At 49.0% G+C, this 16,052-nt stretch overlaps 1 protein-coding gene across 3 annotated transcripts in view; it reads right to left on the bottom strand.

Moving 5' to 3' along the window:
• Positions 1-9,845, bottom strand: part of MRPS5 (mitochondrial ribosomal protein S5) — a 94,071-nt gene extending 84,226 nt beyond the window's left edge. The window contains exon 1 of one of the 3 annotated variants that reach the window (XM_075925829.1): positions 9,579-9,845. In XM_075925829.1, the coding sequence (XP_075781944.1) occupies positions 9,579-9,639 (61 nt within the window). In that variant the 5' untranslated portion in view covers positions 9,640-9,845. Of the gene's footprint in view, positions 1-8,654; positions 8,788-9,471 lie in introns of those variants that run through there. The other 2 variants (XM_075925830.1, XM_075925831.1) reach the window with 2 other exon arrangements.
• Positions 9,846-16,052: the final 6,207 nt, after the last annotated feature.

Genomic DNA, 16,052 nt, shown 5'->3' with positions numbered 1-16,052 from the left:
CCAGAGAGGCATTAAAAGTGAACGGGATAGTTAGCCCAAAGAAGACTCTTTATATCTACGGGCATCTGCATCTGTAGACGTGGATGCAGATAACCAGGGATTATTTTTGCATCTGCAGATACCAACTTTGTATCCACACAGGGCTCTATAGATGGAGTACATCAGTCAAGCATCAAAAGAGGAAAGGAAAAATACACCCGATGAACACGGGAATCATAACAATAAAAGTCATGGGAAAAGTCAGATTGGTCTCAGGAGGCCTAGGGATCAGGAACCAGCTGCCAGGGCACTACACTCCTAGCCCTTTCTACTCCTAGCAGGACTTCTAAGCATCCTGGCTCCCCTGACATGAATGGTAAAACTCTTATTGTCTTGAATGTGGCCATGATTTCACCCCCCTGCCTACAACACTATGTACAGAGGCAGCTATCAGGCTGCAATCTATGGTAAGAACTAGGGACTTACATCAGTACAACGAAGTCGCTCAGGAGTGTAGAACAGTGGTCCCCAACCTTTTGGGGCTGCCAGACGCCTGGAGGCAGAAGCCGTGCATGCACTGGGCGCCCGTGGCCAGGGGCACAAGAATGGCTTGGGCCGGCCCCGGTCACTAGGTGGGTGCACATAAATACCCCAGCGGGCGCCATGGCGCCTGCGGACTCCGCAGCGCCTGCAGGCATCGTGTTGGGGACCACTGGTGTAGAAAATCCAGTCACTGAGCACCATAGGTCTACCAACCCAATGCCTGGTGCACACAGTGCTATGCTGACGAATGCGCTTCTCTAGTCAGCATGGGCAGCATCTGCACCAAGTGCTCCTGCGATACAGTTACCCGATGCAGCACTCCATGCGTACACAAGCCCTTACAGCTAGAGAATTCCAGCCTGGAGCTGAAAATCACACTTAGCCATCCAGGGACCCAAAGCAGCTTTGCTGACAATATTCTGACTATTTTGGTCTCTGAATTGCAGTGGAAGAAAGGAAGATACAGCAGAAACCCACCATTCCCACATTATGAATCTCTGACTGCTGGTATTTAATATACCCACGCACTGCTGTGCACATACTCCCACCGAGCGAATGGACATTTTAAAAAGCAGAGAAAAAGGACAAATATTTATGGAGGGGAAACAGTTTGGAAAGTCATACATCTAGATACAAAACCCACTTTGCAATGCAAACATATACATTAGTTGCACAAGTTGCTTTCTGTAACTTTTCCAAAAGGCAGCACTTAAGTCAGGATTTGTTCTAAGAATGCACATAATGGGTTATCTGCTCTGTACTAAAAACGCTAAAAAGCATCTTGCCTCTGACTACTTCTAGAATGCAGACATACTATAGAGCAATTAAGATTTTAATTTTAAGGCCTGTCTTCACAGCAACAGTTAGCTCAAGTTGGTATACTCTAGATCAGGGTTAGTCAGCAGGTAGACTGTGGGCCAATTCCAGAATACAAGACACTTGAGTAGACTAGGAAATATCATCATTGCTGTTACTGCACTGTGAAAAATGTGTTTCTGGAGTCTGGATCTTGACAATAAACATGTTTATTGGTGAAAGAAGCACCTTACCAGGCATTTTTAGACTTCTAATATTAGTATACATGCACTTACTAAATATTGACACATTTTATAAGTGCTTGTATACAAATGCTAGAAGTCTAAATACTAAGCTGAGTGCATTTGAGTGCCTCATTTTTGAGTGCCTAGGCAGAAAGCCAAAGCCCAAGTCCTACCACCAGAGGCCAAAGCCAAATCCCAAGAAACTTGGTTTCACTTGAGCCAAGGGAGGAAATTGCTCTGCTTGCTATTCTAAAATGGTGGCCCTAGCTTTTAATCTACTGTATATGCAGAAGAATAGTTGTTGTGGAAGAGGTGGAACTTTGTAGTATGCTGCCCTTATTTTTAATAATACATCACTTTAACACTTCGAATCTAGGAATGCAATCATAAGGACTATGATCCATGTCCACGGGTTGGAAATTACTACCATTTGCTTTCCATTCTAACTTACATCCTAATATATTCTTGAGAGCAAATTAACTTAACATTTAAGAAATTTATTTCACTATGGAATGTGGTGTTCTGCAGAACCTGGGCACTAATTAATTTTTATAGTCAGTGGCAGTTTAATAATCCCCTTTGCTGCTCTAATTATTTTCTACACAATTTAAATACAGAAAAGCATTCTTAAAGTCTGTCCTTGCAAGAAAAAACACTGCATGAAGCAGGTTTAAGCAGCATGATCTGCATTCATAAGATTTATTTTTCGAAGAACTATCAAGTTAAAATTGGTGAGGTGTAATTCAAGGGTACCGAATGGAAAGCTCCAGTCTGAAACAACTCCGATGTTTGAGAAGTTAATGTACGGAAATCACAGATGTACTGATCAAATTCCAAGATAGCTACATAGAAAATATCAAATCTTACTTAACTTCTGTTGGTCAATAAACTCATTTACCTTGTGTTTTCCATTCCATACTTCATTTGCATAGAAACCAATATGTGACCTGTTTCTTACCTCATGTCACACTTCAGAAAGTCACAAGTGCTCAGTGTGAAACTCTGAAGACTACTGGTACACTCTTTTTATTGAAAACATGAACTTTTATGATGAAACTTGGGCTAAGCAATTTGCCTTCTTAAGAAATGTAAGTAAAAACAGAGGCATGTGACAGGGTAAACTACCTGTGTGGGCCCAGAGGGAGACAAGAGGATGATCAGGTCAGAAAACCCTGGCACTCCATGATGAGGCAAGTGTTGAACAGAAGATATAGGGCACAGTTACAGTCTTTCAGCCTTCCTAGACTACCTCTAGAAAAGAGTTCTGTCCCTGTGATCAGAAACACAACTGGCCTGATTGTTTCCAGCTTTGCTATAAGATGGGCATTATTGATTTTACATTGTTCTGAGGAACAAAGGAGCAGAAATTCACTAACAGCCTTCATTCTGCTGGAAGCCTACAGAGGACTGCCAAATGAAGACCTGCTGAACTGAACTCAGAGGGTGACCTCATCAGTGCTTGTACTTCTGCTCCTCATGAGGAGTAAGCAGGGCTTTGGAGCAGAGCCTGGAGCTAGAGCATGGAGCACTGCAGGTTTTTGCCCGGAGCTGGAGCGAAGCTGGAGCACAGAAAATCTTGACTGCTCCACTGCTCCAGGTTTTTTTTTCCCCGTTTTCAATCCAAAATGAATGATATTTTGTCAAGAAATTCCTAAAGGTGCCAAAAAGTTTCATATTGTATAACAATTGATATTAACATACCACTTTACGTAATATGTCATAGTTATTCTCACTTCGGCCAAAATCAAGATTTAATGTACAGATACAAAATTACAAAGTTTTTTGGCGATATGTTTTATTAAAGAATCAGATAATCATCAGACATCCGGCAGCACTGCAGACTGCTTTCACCCAAGGTTAGGCGAGTACGTACTCGCGCAGATTAGTTAGATAGTTAGATTAACGTGTGTTTATTTTCAGCCTTGTAATGTGTAGCCTCTTTACTTCCCAACAATTAATGCTGTAGAACAGCGATAGCACGTACTAACGCTACAGCACATACCAAATTTCATTGATATATCTATATTAAAGCGTTTTTGAGATATTAATTAAAAAACTTGGAAAATATTTTGAATATTTTTACCACAAAATTTCATAAGAAAAACTTGCAATTTATAAATAAAAATGTATATTAATTATGTATATTAAAAGTACTTACTTCATTAAAACTGCAAAAACGTGTTAAAATATTAATATACACTTTAATAATAATTGTGTAAAAAGAAAATGGAATCATATTTGTCCAGAAAATCCAAAATAAATCTGAAGTACCTTAAGTGGTTAAGATATCACAAGTAAGTACACTATAAAAAATGTAATGCTTTTGTTCATTGCTTTTCGAAGATCGTAACAAGAAACATTTGGATGTGGTAGCAGCACAAGAAGACCTGGCCATAGCCTCAACAACAAAAAAAAATCCAATCTGCACCACCATGATTGATAGCCAATTTACGGAAAAGGATTTCAACGATGTCTTTACTTTTGAATTTGAAAAGCCCAAATTTGGGCTTTTGGGAAAAGCAAAGAAGAAAGCAGCAACGTGCCAGGTGGAAAAGGAAGTGAATGGCAAGCTCAAACCACGTAGCTTCAAGGCAAGTGAATCAAGTGCCGTGAAAAGCTTCAACCTTTGGCGGCATGTAAAACGTAACCATCCTGAAAACTATGCGGCTGGGGTTACAAAAAAGGACCAGGAAGATGAGGCAAAACAAAGCTGAAACGGCTAACCGACATTCATCTGGCTCTTAGAGAACTCCTGGAGAAAAGATTTTTTGCAGAGCTTCATCTGAAAAGAATGCCAAAATTCAGCAAACAAAACTTGACTCATATTTGAAGTCCTCAAAGGTTACAGTCACCATGGATGCCAATACTTTCCGTGAAGGGCTGATAGACATGATTTGCTTCAGTTCAACACTGCTCGTTACCTTCAGGCTAAAGAACAAGGGATTGCAAAAAATTGCAGGTGAAATGGGTTGGCAGCTTGGCATTTCGATGGGGCACAATGCGGTTCGTCATTTAGTTGTCAGCACAGCTGAGTCTGGTCGCGAAGAGCTCAAGGAAGCTTTGGAGCAAAAATTGTACTACCTGAAAATGGGTGCGGCAACATGTGGAAACAGAAATTTCCTTGCAATCAATGCTCAGTACTACGAAGAAGGAAAAGATAAAGCTGTGGTAAAAACCTTGGACATAATCGACACTGAAGGGCATCACAATTCTTCCTACATGAAAAGTCAAGTAAAAGCTATCTTAGAAACATTTGGGATCAGTGAAATGCAAGTGCTGAGCATCTGCATTGACAGTGCAGCAAACATGATGTGTGCCATCAAAAATTTCAGCAAAGACAATGAAACCATTTCTACCTCTGAGAACAGGGATGTGGACAGAACTGAAGCTATTTTGCCGGATGAAGGAACTAAAGGAATGGATGAAATTGAACTCAACATGGATGCTGCTGCACAATGGGTTAATGATCTTAGCCTCATACTTCCAACATGGCTTCATGAGTACGACACAAAAGTCCAACTGATGAGGTGTGGTATTCACACTCTTCAGTTGGCAATCTGGGATGGACTGAACAAAGAACATGAGAAGAAATTTCTGGCAAAAATTTGACAAGTCGTCAAACTACAAACCCCAAGTATTCGAAGTGTTCTGCTTGATCTACATGGGGTAACTCAATCATTGGACACTGACTCGCTGGGGTTCAACATTTGCGATGATTGATCGGTTTCTTGTTTTTCAATCTTACTGTGAACAAGTGGCTGCCGTCGGAATAAGAGACCTCAAGTTAACAAAAGCTGAATGAGACCAAGTGAAGAACCTGCGAGACCTCTTGGCAAAGCCAAACCAAACAACAGTGAATCTTCAAGCTGTCAATGTAACCCCAGGAGTTTTAATGAAGGAATGGTGAAAACTGTCAAAATTCTTGCAAGAAAATGGTGGACAAATTGCAGAAGGAGTTCTATCCTCCATGCAGAAATGCGAAGAGAAGCTTTTTGACAATATTCATTTCCTTGATGGAGTTTACGTTGACTCACGGCATCGGATTCTTCTTACCTCAAGGGAAATACCAAAGGCAAAGGAAGGGTTCCTTGATATTGCTCGACGACTCGAAAAACAAAATTTATTGCTACATTTGAACTCGGCGAAAGAGGTTGATGAAAACAAAACACAACAAAAGGAGTCATCAACAATCGAATTTACGGTTTTGGAAAGTTCACATCCTTCAGAAATAGCAGGTTGTTCTCAAATTTCTGTCTCCACTCTGAACTTGTTCGAGCGTCCATCCCTGAGGCGTCTTCAACCATCACAGGGAAATGGAGATAATTCAAGCACCAATTCTTCAGAAGATGACGACTTCGAAAAGGAACTGGATAAACAAGAAAGACGCCGGCGAGTTTCTGCGATTCATAACTGTAATGAAGCATCATTCGAGAGAAACTTTTGGTAAGATTGTGAGGCGATGGAGTCTATTGATAAGCTAAAAGTAAGTCTGTTTTTGAGGCCATTCACAGCTACCTACACTGCATTCAGGCTGCCTGTAGAATTGCTTCGAGCATGCCAACAACTCAAGCTTGTGTAGAGCAACTGTTTTCAGCTTTAAAGTTAATTTTAAATGATCTGCGGCACGCTATGAAAGATGACTTGATTGCTGCAATAATTTTTTACAGATTGAATTATGAATGATTCTAGTTTGTATCATTGTTGATGACATTTAAATTGTTTTAAAACTCTGAATAAAAATGTTTTTTCAAAATTACAGGATACACTTTTTTATTTAGTTAAAAATTAATTTGAGTCAGAGCAGAGCTGCAGCAGTCACTATTGGTGCCGGAGCGGAGCTGGAGTGGAGGAATTCAAAAATTTGATTGCTCCAAATCCCTGGGAATAAGGGAAGGTGACGGGAACATTAGCCTTATTGCAAGTCTTCCTGCTGTGTGGATGGCATGGAAACTCAATTTAAGATACGTAGCTGGAGATGCATATCTTAATTCGACCTTCTGCTGTAGCGTAGACCAGGCCTAAGTGTACGTGTGGAATGTTTGTGATGAGATTTAATTGTAACATTTTTAAATGAGAAATTTAGTATTGTATTGATTTGAAAAATTAAAAATATCCAATTTAAATAAAAAAAATCTCAACCTGGAAACTCATGGTTGAGAAACCTAGAAATGTTTAAAATACACAGCATAAATCATGTAACTTTATCTTAGTCTCAGGAAGTACCAAAGACAGGGAAGCCTTATGTGGAAGAGAATGCATGAGAGTAGAAAATGATAAAGGTTGGGGACTCTTCCCTCAAAGATAGGAGTGGGAAATCTAAGCCTGAGGGCCAGATATGATCCCCGGCTTGCCCGGACCTGGACCCCAAGGCACAGGGCTCCCCCATAGCATCAGGGACATCATGCTGCTGCAGAGCACACAAAATTAACGAGCCACCATTTTTGCAGAAGAGGCTCTTGCACCAGAAGGAGCTGTGTACACTTCCCCTTCTTGCGCAAGAATAGTGACATTGCACAAGAGGGCTTTTCTTGTGCAAGAAGGGGAAGTGTAGACAGCTCCTTCTGGTGCAAGAGCCTCTTCTGCAAAAATGGTGGCTCATTAGGTATGCAAATGAGGCGTGGCGATATTCCACCCTTAGCCTCATTTGCATATTTCTCACACAAGAAGCTGAGAGTGTAGACATAGCCCTAGAGTCCCCAGCTAAACCTCTCCAACGCATCATCAGTGATCTACTACCCATCCTGGACAATGATCCCTCAACTCTCACAGACCTTGGGAGGCAGGCCAGTCCTCGCCTACAGACAGCCCACCAACCTGAAGCAAATTCTCACCAGCAATTATACACCGCACCACAGTAACCAACTCAGGAACCAATCCCTGCAACAAACCTCAGTGCCCACTCTGCCCACATATCTACAGCAACGACACCATCACAGGACCTAACCACATCAGCTACACCATCACGGGCTCATTCACCTGCACATCTATTAACGTAATATATGCCATCATGTGCCAGCAATGCTCCTCTGCCATATGCATTGGCCAAACTGGACAGTCCCTACGTAAAAGAATAAACGGACACAAATCAGATATTAGGAATGGTAACATATAAAAACCTGAAGAACACTTCAATCTCCCTGGACACTGTGACATAGTGTGGGTACCTTGTGGTTGCTAGGCTTGGGCTGTGGGTGATCCCCACTGGCTGCTGTCTGTACCACGGCCCAGCCGAGTAGCTGATGGGACAGGGAAGTAACCTGTTCTACCAGTTACCCCCAGGAACAAAGGAAGGTGGAATGCCGCCCGTGGCTGGGGGGTAGGGCTGGAAGGGACGGTCTTTAGTTTCGGTCTGGGAAGCAGGAGAGAAGGAGCTAGGGAGGGAGCTGGGATTGTAGGGCCCAGCCACCCCCCCATCTCAAGGGGGGGCACTGAGGCCTCCTAGACCCAGTTCCTGTAACCAGATTACATCTGTGCTGTATCCTGGAGAAGCAATAAACTCCCTCTATTCTACTGGCTGGTGGAGTCTGTTCGAGCCCCTACAGGGGTGCAGGAGGCAGGGGACCACGACGCGCCGCCACAGACACATAGTAGCAGATTTAAAAGTATCCACCCTGCAACAAAAAACTTCAAAAACAGACTTCAAAGAAAAACTGCAGAGCTACAATTCATTTGCAAATTTGACACTATCAATTTAGGATTAAACAAAGACTGTGAATGGCTGGCCAACTACAAAAGCAGTTTCTCCTCTCTTGGTGTTCACACCTCCGCATCAGCTACTAGAAGTGGGTCACATCCCCCCTGACTGAATTGACCTCATTATGTCTGGCCTTCCTCTTGATTGGTACTCCTTTCTCTTCATGTGCCTGTATATTTATATTTACAGAGCGGTGCAGCATCTGGGACTGGGCGTGAGCCGGGAATCAGCCAACCACTGCTGTTCCTTTGCCTCTTTTGCCCCCTCCCCCAGATGCTCGAATTAATTTTGCAGTGTAAGCGATGAGGAGTCCTGTGGCACCTTATAGACTAACTGAAGTGTAGGAGCATAAGCTTTCGTGGGCAAAGACCCACTTCGTCAGATGCATGTAGACATACCCTGAGCTCCTTCCCGCCCAGCACCAAGGGCCCAGGTGCAGTGAGCCGGGAAACAAGCGTGCACGTGTCGTTGCGCTGCCCCCAAGCACGTGCCCGGCTCCTTCCTCCTCTGGCGCGGAAGGCACCGTCCTCCTGCCCCGGCCGTCTCGACCGAGCGTGGGGTGCCCGGGGAGCCGCTCGGGGGCGCCCCCCCCCCACTGCAGCAGGGCAGGGCCCGGCCGCTCGGGGGCGCTCGCCCCCTCCCCCCCACTGCAGCAGGGCAGGGCCCGGCCGCGCCGCTCGGGGGCGCCCCCCCCCCACTGCAGCAGGGCAGGGCCCGGCCGCTCGGGGGCGCTCGCCCCCCCCCCCCCCACTGCAGCAGGGCAGGGCCCGGCCGCTCGGGGGCGCTCGCCCCCCCCCCCACTGCAGCAGGGCAGGGCCCGGCCGCGCCGCTCGGGGGCGCTCGCCCCCCCCCCCCCTGCAGCAGGGCAGGGCCCGGCCGCGCCGCTCGGGGGCGCTCGCCCCCCCCCCCCTGCAGCAGGGCAGGGCCCGGCCGCGCCGCTCGGGGGCGCTCGCCCCCCCCCCCCCTGCAGCAGGGCAGGGCCCGGCCGCGCCGCTCGGGGGCGCTCGCCCCCCCCCCCCCTGCAGCAGGGCAGGGCCCGGCCGCGCCGCTCGGGGGCGCTCGCCCCCCCCCCCCCTGCAGCAGGGCAGGGCCCGGCCGCGCCGCTCGGGGGCGCTCGCGCCCAATCGGGACGCTGCCGCGGAAGGCGGCGGAGGCGGGGCACGTGACGGGGGGGGGGGGGGCTGACAGAGGCTGCTCCGGGCCCCGCGTTCCTACCCGACGGCGGCGCGAGGAGCCGAGGGACCCGCCCGGCCGCGCGCCGACACCTCCCGCGGGGGGAGGGGGGCTGCCGTCCCGCCAGGACGCGGCGCGAGCGGCCTCACCTCTCCAGGCAGCGCTCAGGACCCCAGCGCCGCACAAGCGCCTGGCCGCGGCCGCCGCCATCTCCCCTCGGCCGCCGTAGGGAGCGGCCGCCACACTGCCTGACAGGAAAGAGGGTTTGGCGGGGAAGGGCGAGCTGATGTGTGCGGCAGAAACTGCCACCGACCGGGGAAGCACAACGCGTCACACGGCGGCCCGCGTTCTCCGGGGAGGGGCCCGCTCGGCGCTACAGGCAGCGCGGTGGGCAGCCCCGCGGGGGCCTTACATCAGGACCCCACTAACCCTCGGCTGAGGCGCGCTAAAGCTGCCGCGAGCCCCCTGCTCAGCCCGCCCTCATTGGGCGAGGGGGCGGGGCCGTTAACCCCCCCAGCCTCGCTCTCATTGGGGTAGGAGGAGGGGGCGGGGCCTGGGGGTCCTGCCTGCTGCTTCCCCTGCAGGGGGCCCAGTGCAGGGCGCAGCTCCAGCAGCCCCGCCCTCCCCAGTGCCTTGAGCCCAGCCCCCCAGGAGTAACCAGTGACCCAGCCCCTTGCTCACACAGGCGGGCTACCCCCCGCCCATCCCCCTCCGAGCCACTGGGGCCTAGCCTACAGGAGTGTAAACGTGCTACTTGTTTAACCCCGATAGTCTTGGGCTTCACAATCCTCTGGCAAGGAGTTCCACAGGTTGGCTGTGTGTTGCCTGAGGAAACCTTCCTTGGGTTTATTTTAAAGCTGCTACCTATTAAACTCTTAGGCCAGGTCTATACTAAGCCCAGCAACTTGACATAAGATATACAACTGACATAGAGCTGAAGTGATCTTCCTTTTAGTGCAGACAAGGCCTTAGCAAGGAAAGCAGGAGAAACAACTCCAACATCATTATCATAAAAATACAGATTCTTCTAACAGAGTATGCATGTAGAGAATGGGAAGAGAGAACAGGTCAAATCATAGAATACTAGGACTGGAAGGGACCTCGAGGTCATCGAGTCCAGTCCCCTGCCCTCATGGCAGGAAAGGGGGTATAGTCTCCCAATTCAATTAGATCTAAACTAAGCTAATCTTCCCTATCTCCTATAGAGGGGGGTGAAAATTGAGCCCCTGCTTAGCAAGGTTCTTTTTGCTAATGGTGAGCCTTTGCATTTGGAATAATTTAGAAACGTGCTGCTTTTCTGTATTTCCACAAAATTATAAACATATTTTACCTATCCCCTGACCTCTCGAGGTCCCTTACAGTCCTAGTATTCTATGATCCCTGCATTTAATACAAACATAGTTGGTGTTCGGACACAAATTAAGTTGATTACAATGATCAAAATATCACTCCATCTGTTGAATATCTAACAAACCTAAGCAAAGCAGGAGCAAACTGTATTTACATAGACACACCCAGGGTTTCTCTCCCATTCCAGCTAGCTGTCAGGGAAGTATTCCTTCAGATCCTACTTATACCCAGTAGTGAAAGTAAGTTAACATTTCTTACAGGCACTGTCCGACTGCGATCAAGTCCCTGCCAGCTCTTTAAATAGCTACCTGCTGGCTCCTGCAGCAGCTCAGACAGCTCTTGCCAGAGCTGAGCACCTGGGTGCACCCATTTACATTCACTTCTGCTTACATCTATAATATCTGGATACCATTATTTGAGTCCTTTAAATACTTATGTAGGCGAATGTAAAATAAATGTGCTCATCAGAAATTATAGCAGCTGTTTTCACCTCCGTACTTAATTTCAGTTATTAATTTTGATATATAAATTCATTTTCCTCTCTGATTAATAGTGCACAGGCTATCCTACTGGGAAATCCATGTGCTATATATAATTTAGTTATAGGAGAAAATAGATTGTCTTTTCCAAAGCAAGTAAATAACAAAATGTAGCAGCCTGCAAAATGGATGGTTAAATACTCTGCACCTTGTTATACTGATACAGCCGTGATGCCAGGAATACAGAGGTGTCCGTATTTTCTCTTGTGTTAAGGAGAATTACTGCATATTGTTTTCTTAGCTGGTCTCTTGTCACACTATAGATTGTATGTGAAAAATGGAGGAAGGGCTTTGTTCAGCCCGGAGATCCAATCCCTTGAACAATGATCTGTGTATTCAGCTCCAAGAGCAGGGGTGGGCAATAATTTTTTGCCTGGGGCCACTTCAGAAGTTTTTGAAGTGGCCCCAGGCTGCACAGGAAGGGGGAGGGCATTGAGCGGAAGGGGTGGAGTATCGAGCAGAAGGGGCATGGCCAAGATATTTCCGGGTTCCTTACTCCCAGACAATGTTTGGTCTGGGGGTGAGGGAGTGCCTTTGCCCCCACCCCACATTCCCCCAAGGTGCCCATGCCCCTGGAATGGGAGGCGACTTCTCTGGCTCCCCTGCCCCTAGGCCAATTAGGGCTGGGCAGGGAAACATGCAAATCTCCTCCGCTCTCCCAGCTCCTGTGAGCAGCGCGTGGCGCTTCAAAGCACCATGTGCTCCTGGCAGAGCGGAGGCGGCTTCGCACACTCCTCCGCCCCCAGATCCTAATTGGCCGGGGAAGCAGCAGGGCCTCCATGGGCTGGATCTACCGGCTTGGCGGGCTGGCTGGCTCCGGCCCGCAAAGGCCCTTTTGCCCACCCTTGTCCAAGATGCAGCTTTAGAAATTATTCTTCAGCTGAAGATTTCTGCTTCTGTCGTGCAACAGCATGACTCAAGCAGCAGCAGCACAGGCAACCACCTAGTAAACCCAGCACACCTGGTCCCAGCTTAGGCGTGGGGGGAGAACAGCTACGCAGTGAAAGGCCAGGCCTTTCTCCATGCCTGTGAGGATGAAATACTCGTAGGACAAAGAGAATCTCTATGCAGCCACTGCCACACGGCACAGCCTGAGACAAGGCAGAGTTTAGCAGCACGTGGGTGAGAGCTGAAGAGTCGCCTAGTCTCACGTGCTAGACTGGTTTAGCATGACTCAGGGTCCTGCATGCACTTCAGCGGAGTTAGCGTCACAGGCTTGCAAAGCCCAGGCTCCCCTGTAAGAAGCCAGCTGGCGCCTGGGGGGAGTTAGGTTCATCCGACTCACCTTGCAGAGCAGCTCTGGGGATGGGGAGCAGCGTGGTGCCTGTCCTGTCACGGCTGGGTAGATGACAAGGGGGCGGAGCATTGCGTCTGGCCCTTGGGAGGCCTGCTGAGCATTCTGATGCTGTCAGGACGGGGGGGGGGGGGGGGTACGTACACACCCAGAAAAGCATTCGATCCCTATCAGAAGAACTAACACAGACCAGACTCTCCAATGTGGGGAGTGGGGGAGTGCAGGGAACTCATGGTTATTAGGGGGAAGTCAGAGCGGCTCAGTATGCCCCCCCTCTCCTCCACGACTGCCCCATTATTCCCCCTCCCCATAAATACCTGTCCACCTCCATTCATGCCGCTTGGCTTTAGAGACATCAGCCTCCCGCAGGTTTAACCGGGCTGAGGCCCTTTCTGTTGTGTAGGGCATTGGGAGGAGGCTCTCATATCCAGCCCAAGAGAGGGCAGGTTGACTGTCGGACATGCAGGGACACCTGTAAGGCACAAGGAGAGACGCTGCAGGTATGTGGCACCAGCCCTGTCTTCAGCCGTTTGTTAGTGAATACCGAAATAGTGTGAGCACAATTATGTTATCATGTTATTTATTTTCAGTAGACTGATAGATGGAAATTCAATTACCGTACCGTTGATGGCCTGACAATATGAAAAACGAAATCAGTTACAGGCGGGTTATTGTCTGGGCATATAACTTGCAGTTGAGTTTGATCTAATATTTTAGTGAAAATTGAATTGCTCTATAAATTTAAAACAGTATTAATGATTGATGTGTGAACTGTACTTCCCAAGAGAGCAAGACAACAGAGTGATAATGGAGCCTAGACAAATGTTCGAAGACAGCCTGTCTTTCCATTAAAGAACGAAGAGTGGATGTGAAATGCCACCACACAACAGTCAGTGAGCGTTGGATTAGGTTTTCAAATGTCTTAGTAACTCAGTTGTCTCTCTCTCCTCTTTGTTCTGGCAATTTGGTACATTTTTGACAGCTGCTAACATTAACGCTCATTTGTATTGCATATTGTCTGTAAATCTGGATGTTGTTTTAAAGCTATTTCCTGCGGAATACGTTTCTGTTATCATTTTGCAAACGAAATGTATTATGCTGCCTTTGTTTTCCTCAATAGCAATTTGAGGCGTGTAAGACGAATGTGATAGCTCCAGCCTGGGCTTGGGCTAAGATCCACGCCCCTTGACTCCAGGCCCTTGGAACGGAGCTGGAGATGAGGGAGGGTTCAGTTCTTATGAGGCCACGTGTACACCCCGAGATTAGGGCGAATTCATTGGGTCGATTTCTAACCCCCGTTTGTACAGTTGAAGCGCCATGTCCCGTAGTTCGAGATAGCGCGCCCTGTGGGCAGCCTGCCCTTGCCTGTGAGAGCAGTGTGTGACGGACCGGGCCGTGTCTGGGCACAGCTGAGGGCATCCGCTCAGGGCGAATTGCTCAAATCCGGGGCTCCTTACAGTCCCCCTGACTGGCGACCTCTCCAAACAGGCCACAAACCAGTCTCACAGAGCGCTTCAGCAGCCTGCCTGAAGCCTCCCGAGCAAAACCCCTCCGACACCCCAGCAATATCCGTGCCCCAGATGGCCCCGGGCCTATACACAGGTGGGGGGTCCTAGCACCCAATCCCACCTACCCCAAACAAGTTCTGTCCGGTTCCAAGAAACCAGCCACAGATTCCTGGTCAATTTACCCTCTGGACCTTACCCACAAATCACGCTGGGCCAATCCTTTAGAATCTATATCTAAAGGTTTATTATTACAAGAAAGAAAAGCCTGAGAGTAAGGTTATTAAAGTACAGTACGTTACATGCACCGAATCTCCCAGTTCTCGATGCAGGCTCTAGCAGAGATGTTGCAGCTGCTGGTTAAAAGTCCTTATTGCACATCCTACGATCAGGATGGGTTCACAGGTCTTCCGGGCTCTTCAATCCCTGCAGTGCTGCCTCTGGGATGAAGTGCTGAGCTGAGAACAAAATGGCATCGACCACATGGCCTCTTTATACTCCTTCCTGGCCTCTTCTAGTATGTAGCAGGTCACCTGGTCCTCAGCCTCTCTGCTGGCAGCTCTTGGGTCTCCGCCCTCCTGCTTTAGGTGTGTCTTTGGGCCATCAAGGGCCATTGTTCCACAGGGCTTCACTACTCAGTCTGTCCATAGCAATGCTCAACCACATTCACAGAAATATTCAGCTTCCACACAGATTACAGATTCCTACCTACACACACAGACATTATACACTCAGGCTACGTCTACACTGGCCCCTTTTCCGGAAGGGGCATGTAAATTTCACTAGTCGTCGTAGGGAAATCCGCGGGGGATTTAAATATCCCCCGCGGCATTTAAATAAAAATGTCCGCCGCTTTTTTCCGGCTTTTAAAAAAGCCGGAAAAGAGCGTCTAGACTGGCCCCGATCCTCCGGAAAAAGTGCCCTTTTCCGGAGGCTCTTATTCTTACTTCAAAGTAAGTACCAGGCTCGCAGGGTGAATCTGCATCTGCAGCGGAGAAAGCCCAGCAAAGCTGATGCCCAAATAAACCAGGACTCATTTCACAATGCACAAACCTCCTGTCCAGCTGCCTCCTTGCTCGGTGGGCTCCTGTCCTCCCTCAGCGGCTAAGGGGTTGCAGGAGAAGCACCCCACTGTCTGCGTGTCCCCCTCGGCACATGCCCACTGCTGCCTTATAGCCCAGGGTTACGGCATCACCCAGGCTGGGGGAGACCCGTGTTCAGCAGGCCTGTAACAAGGGCTTTACCGCTTGTCAGGGCCCTGCTGCTCGGGCGACAGGTGCAGCTGGTGTGGGGCTGCCTCAGGCTCTCCCGCCACACTTGAATTGACTAATGGTTCACGCAACGGGCCATCAAGCAAGAGACCATGCTGCCCAGATGCTGCTATGCTCACCTCGGCAGCAGATCCCTGTTCAGATCCCTCCCCCTCAGCCATGCGGGGAGTGGAACGGGACATCGCCCCGGTGACCGCCCGGAGGCCTTCCCTCCCTCCTCGCCTGCCAGTTGTGCCAATGCGTCTGGTCCAGGGCCCTCCCCCTCAGCCATGTGGGGAGTGAAACGGGGCATCACCCCGGTGACCACCCGGAGGCCTTCCCTCCCTCCTCGCCTGCCAGTTGTGCCAATGGCGTCTGGTCCAGGGCCCTCCCCCTCAGCCATGTGGGGAGTGAAACGGGGCATCACCCCGGTGACCGCCCGGAGGCCTTCCCTCCCTCCTCGCCTGCCAGTTGTGCCAATGGCATCTGGTCCAGGGGAGTTGGGAACCCTACTCCTGGCTGTTTTATCTGGAGCCAGGCAGGCTCTGAGCCCTGGGAGGAGGAACATCCATCCTACCCTGCTTCATGTATCCCTGGCAGAGCAGAGGTCAGCCCCTGAGACCAGGCTGCAGGGAAGCCCCTCTCTCCTCAGCAGCTCCCACGAGCTAGTTAGGTGGCTACCCGT

Source organism: Pelodiscus sinensis, chromosome 3 (assembly GCF_049634645.1).
Source record: "Pelodiscus sinensis isolate JC-2024 chromosome 3, ASM4963464v1, whole genome shotgun sequence".
NCBI lineage: Eukaryota > Metazoa > Chordata > Testudines > Trionychidae > Pelodiscus > Pelodiscus sinensis.
Note: the sequence above shows the minus strand (reverse complement) of the source record. Positions and strands in the feature narration are given on the sequence as shown.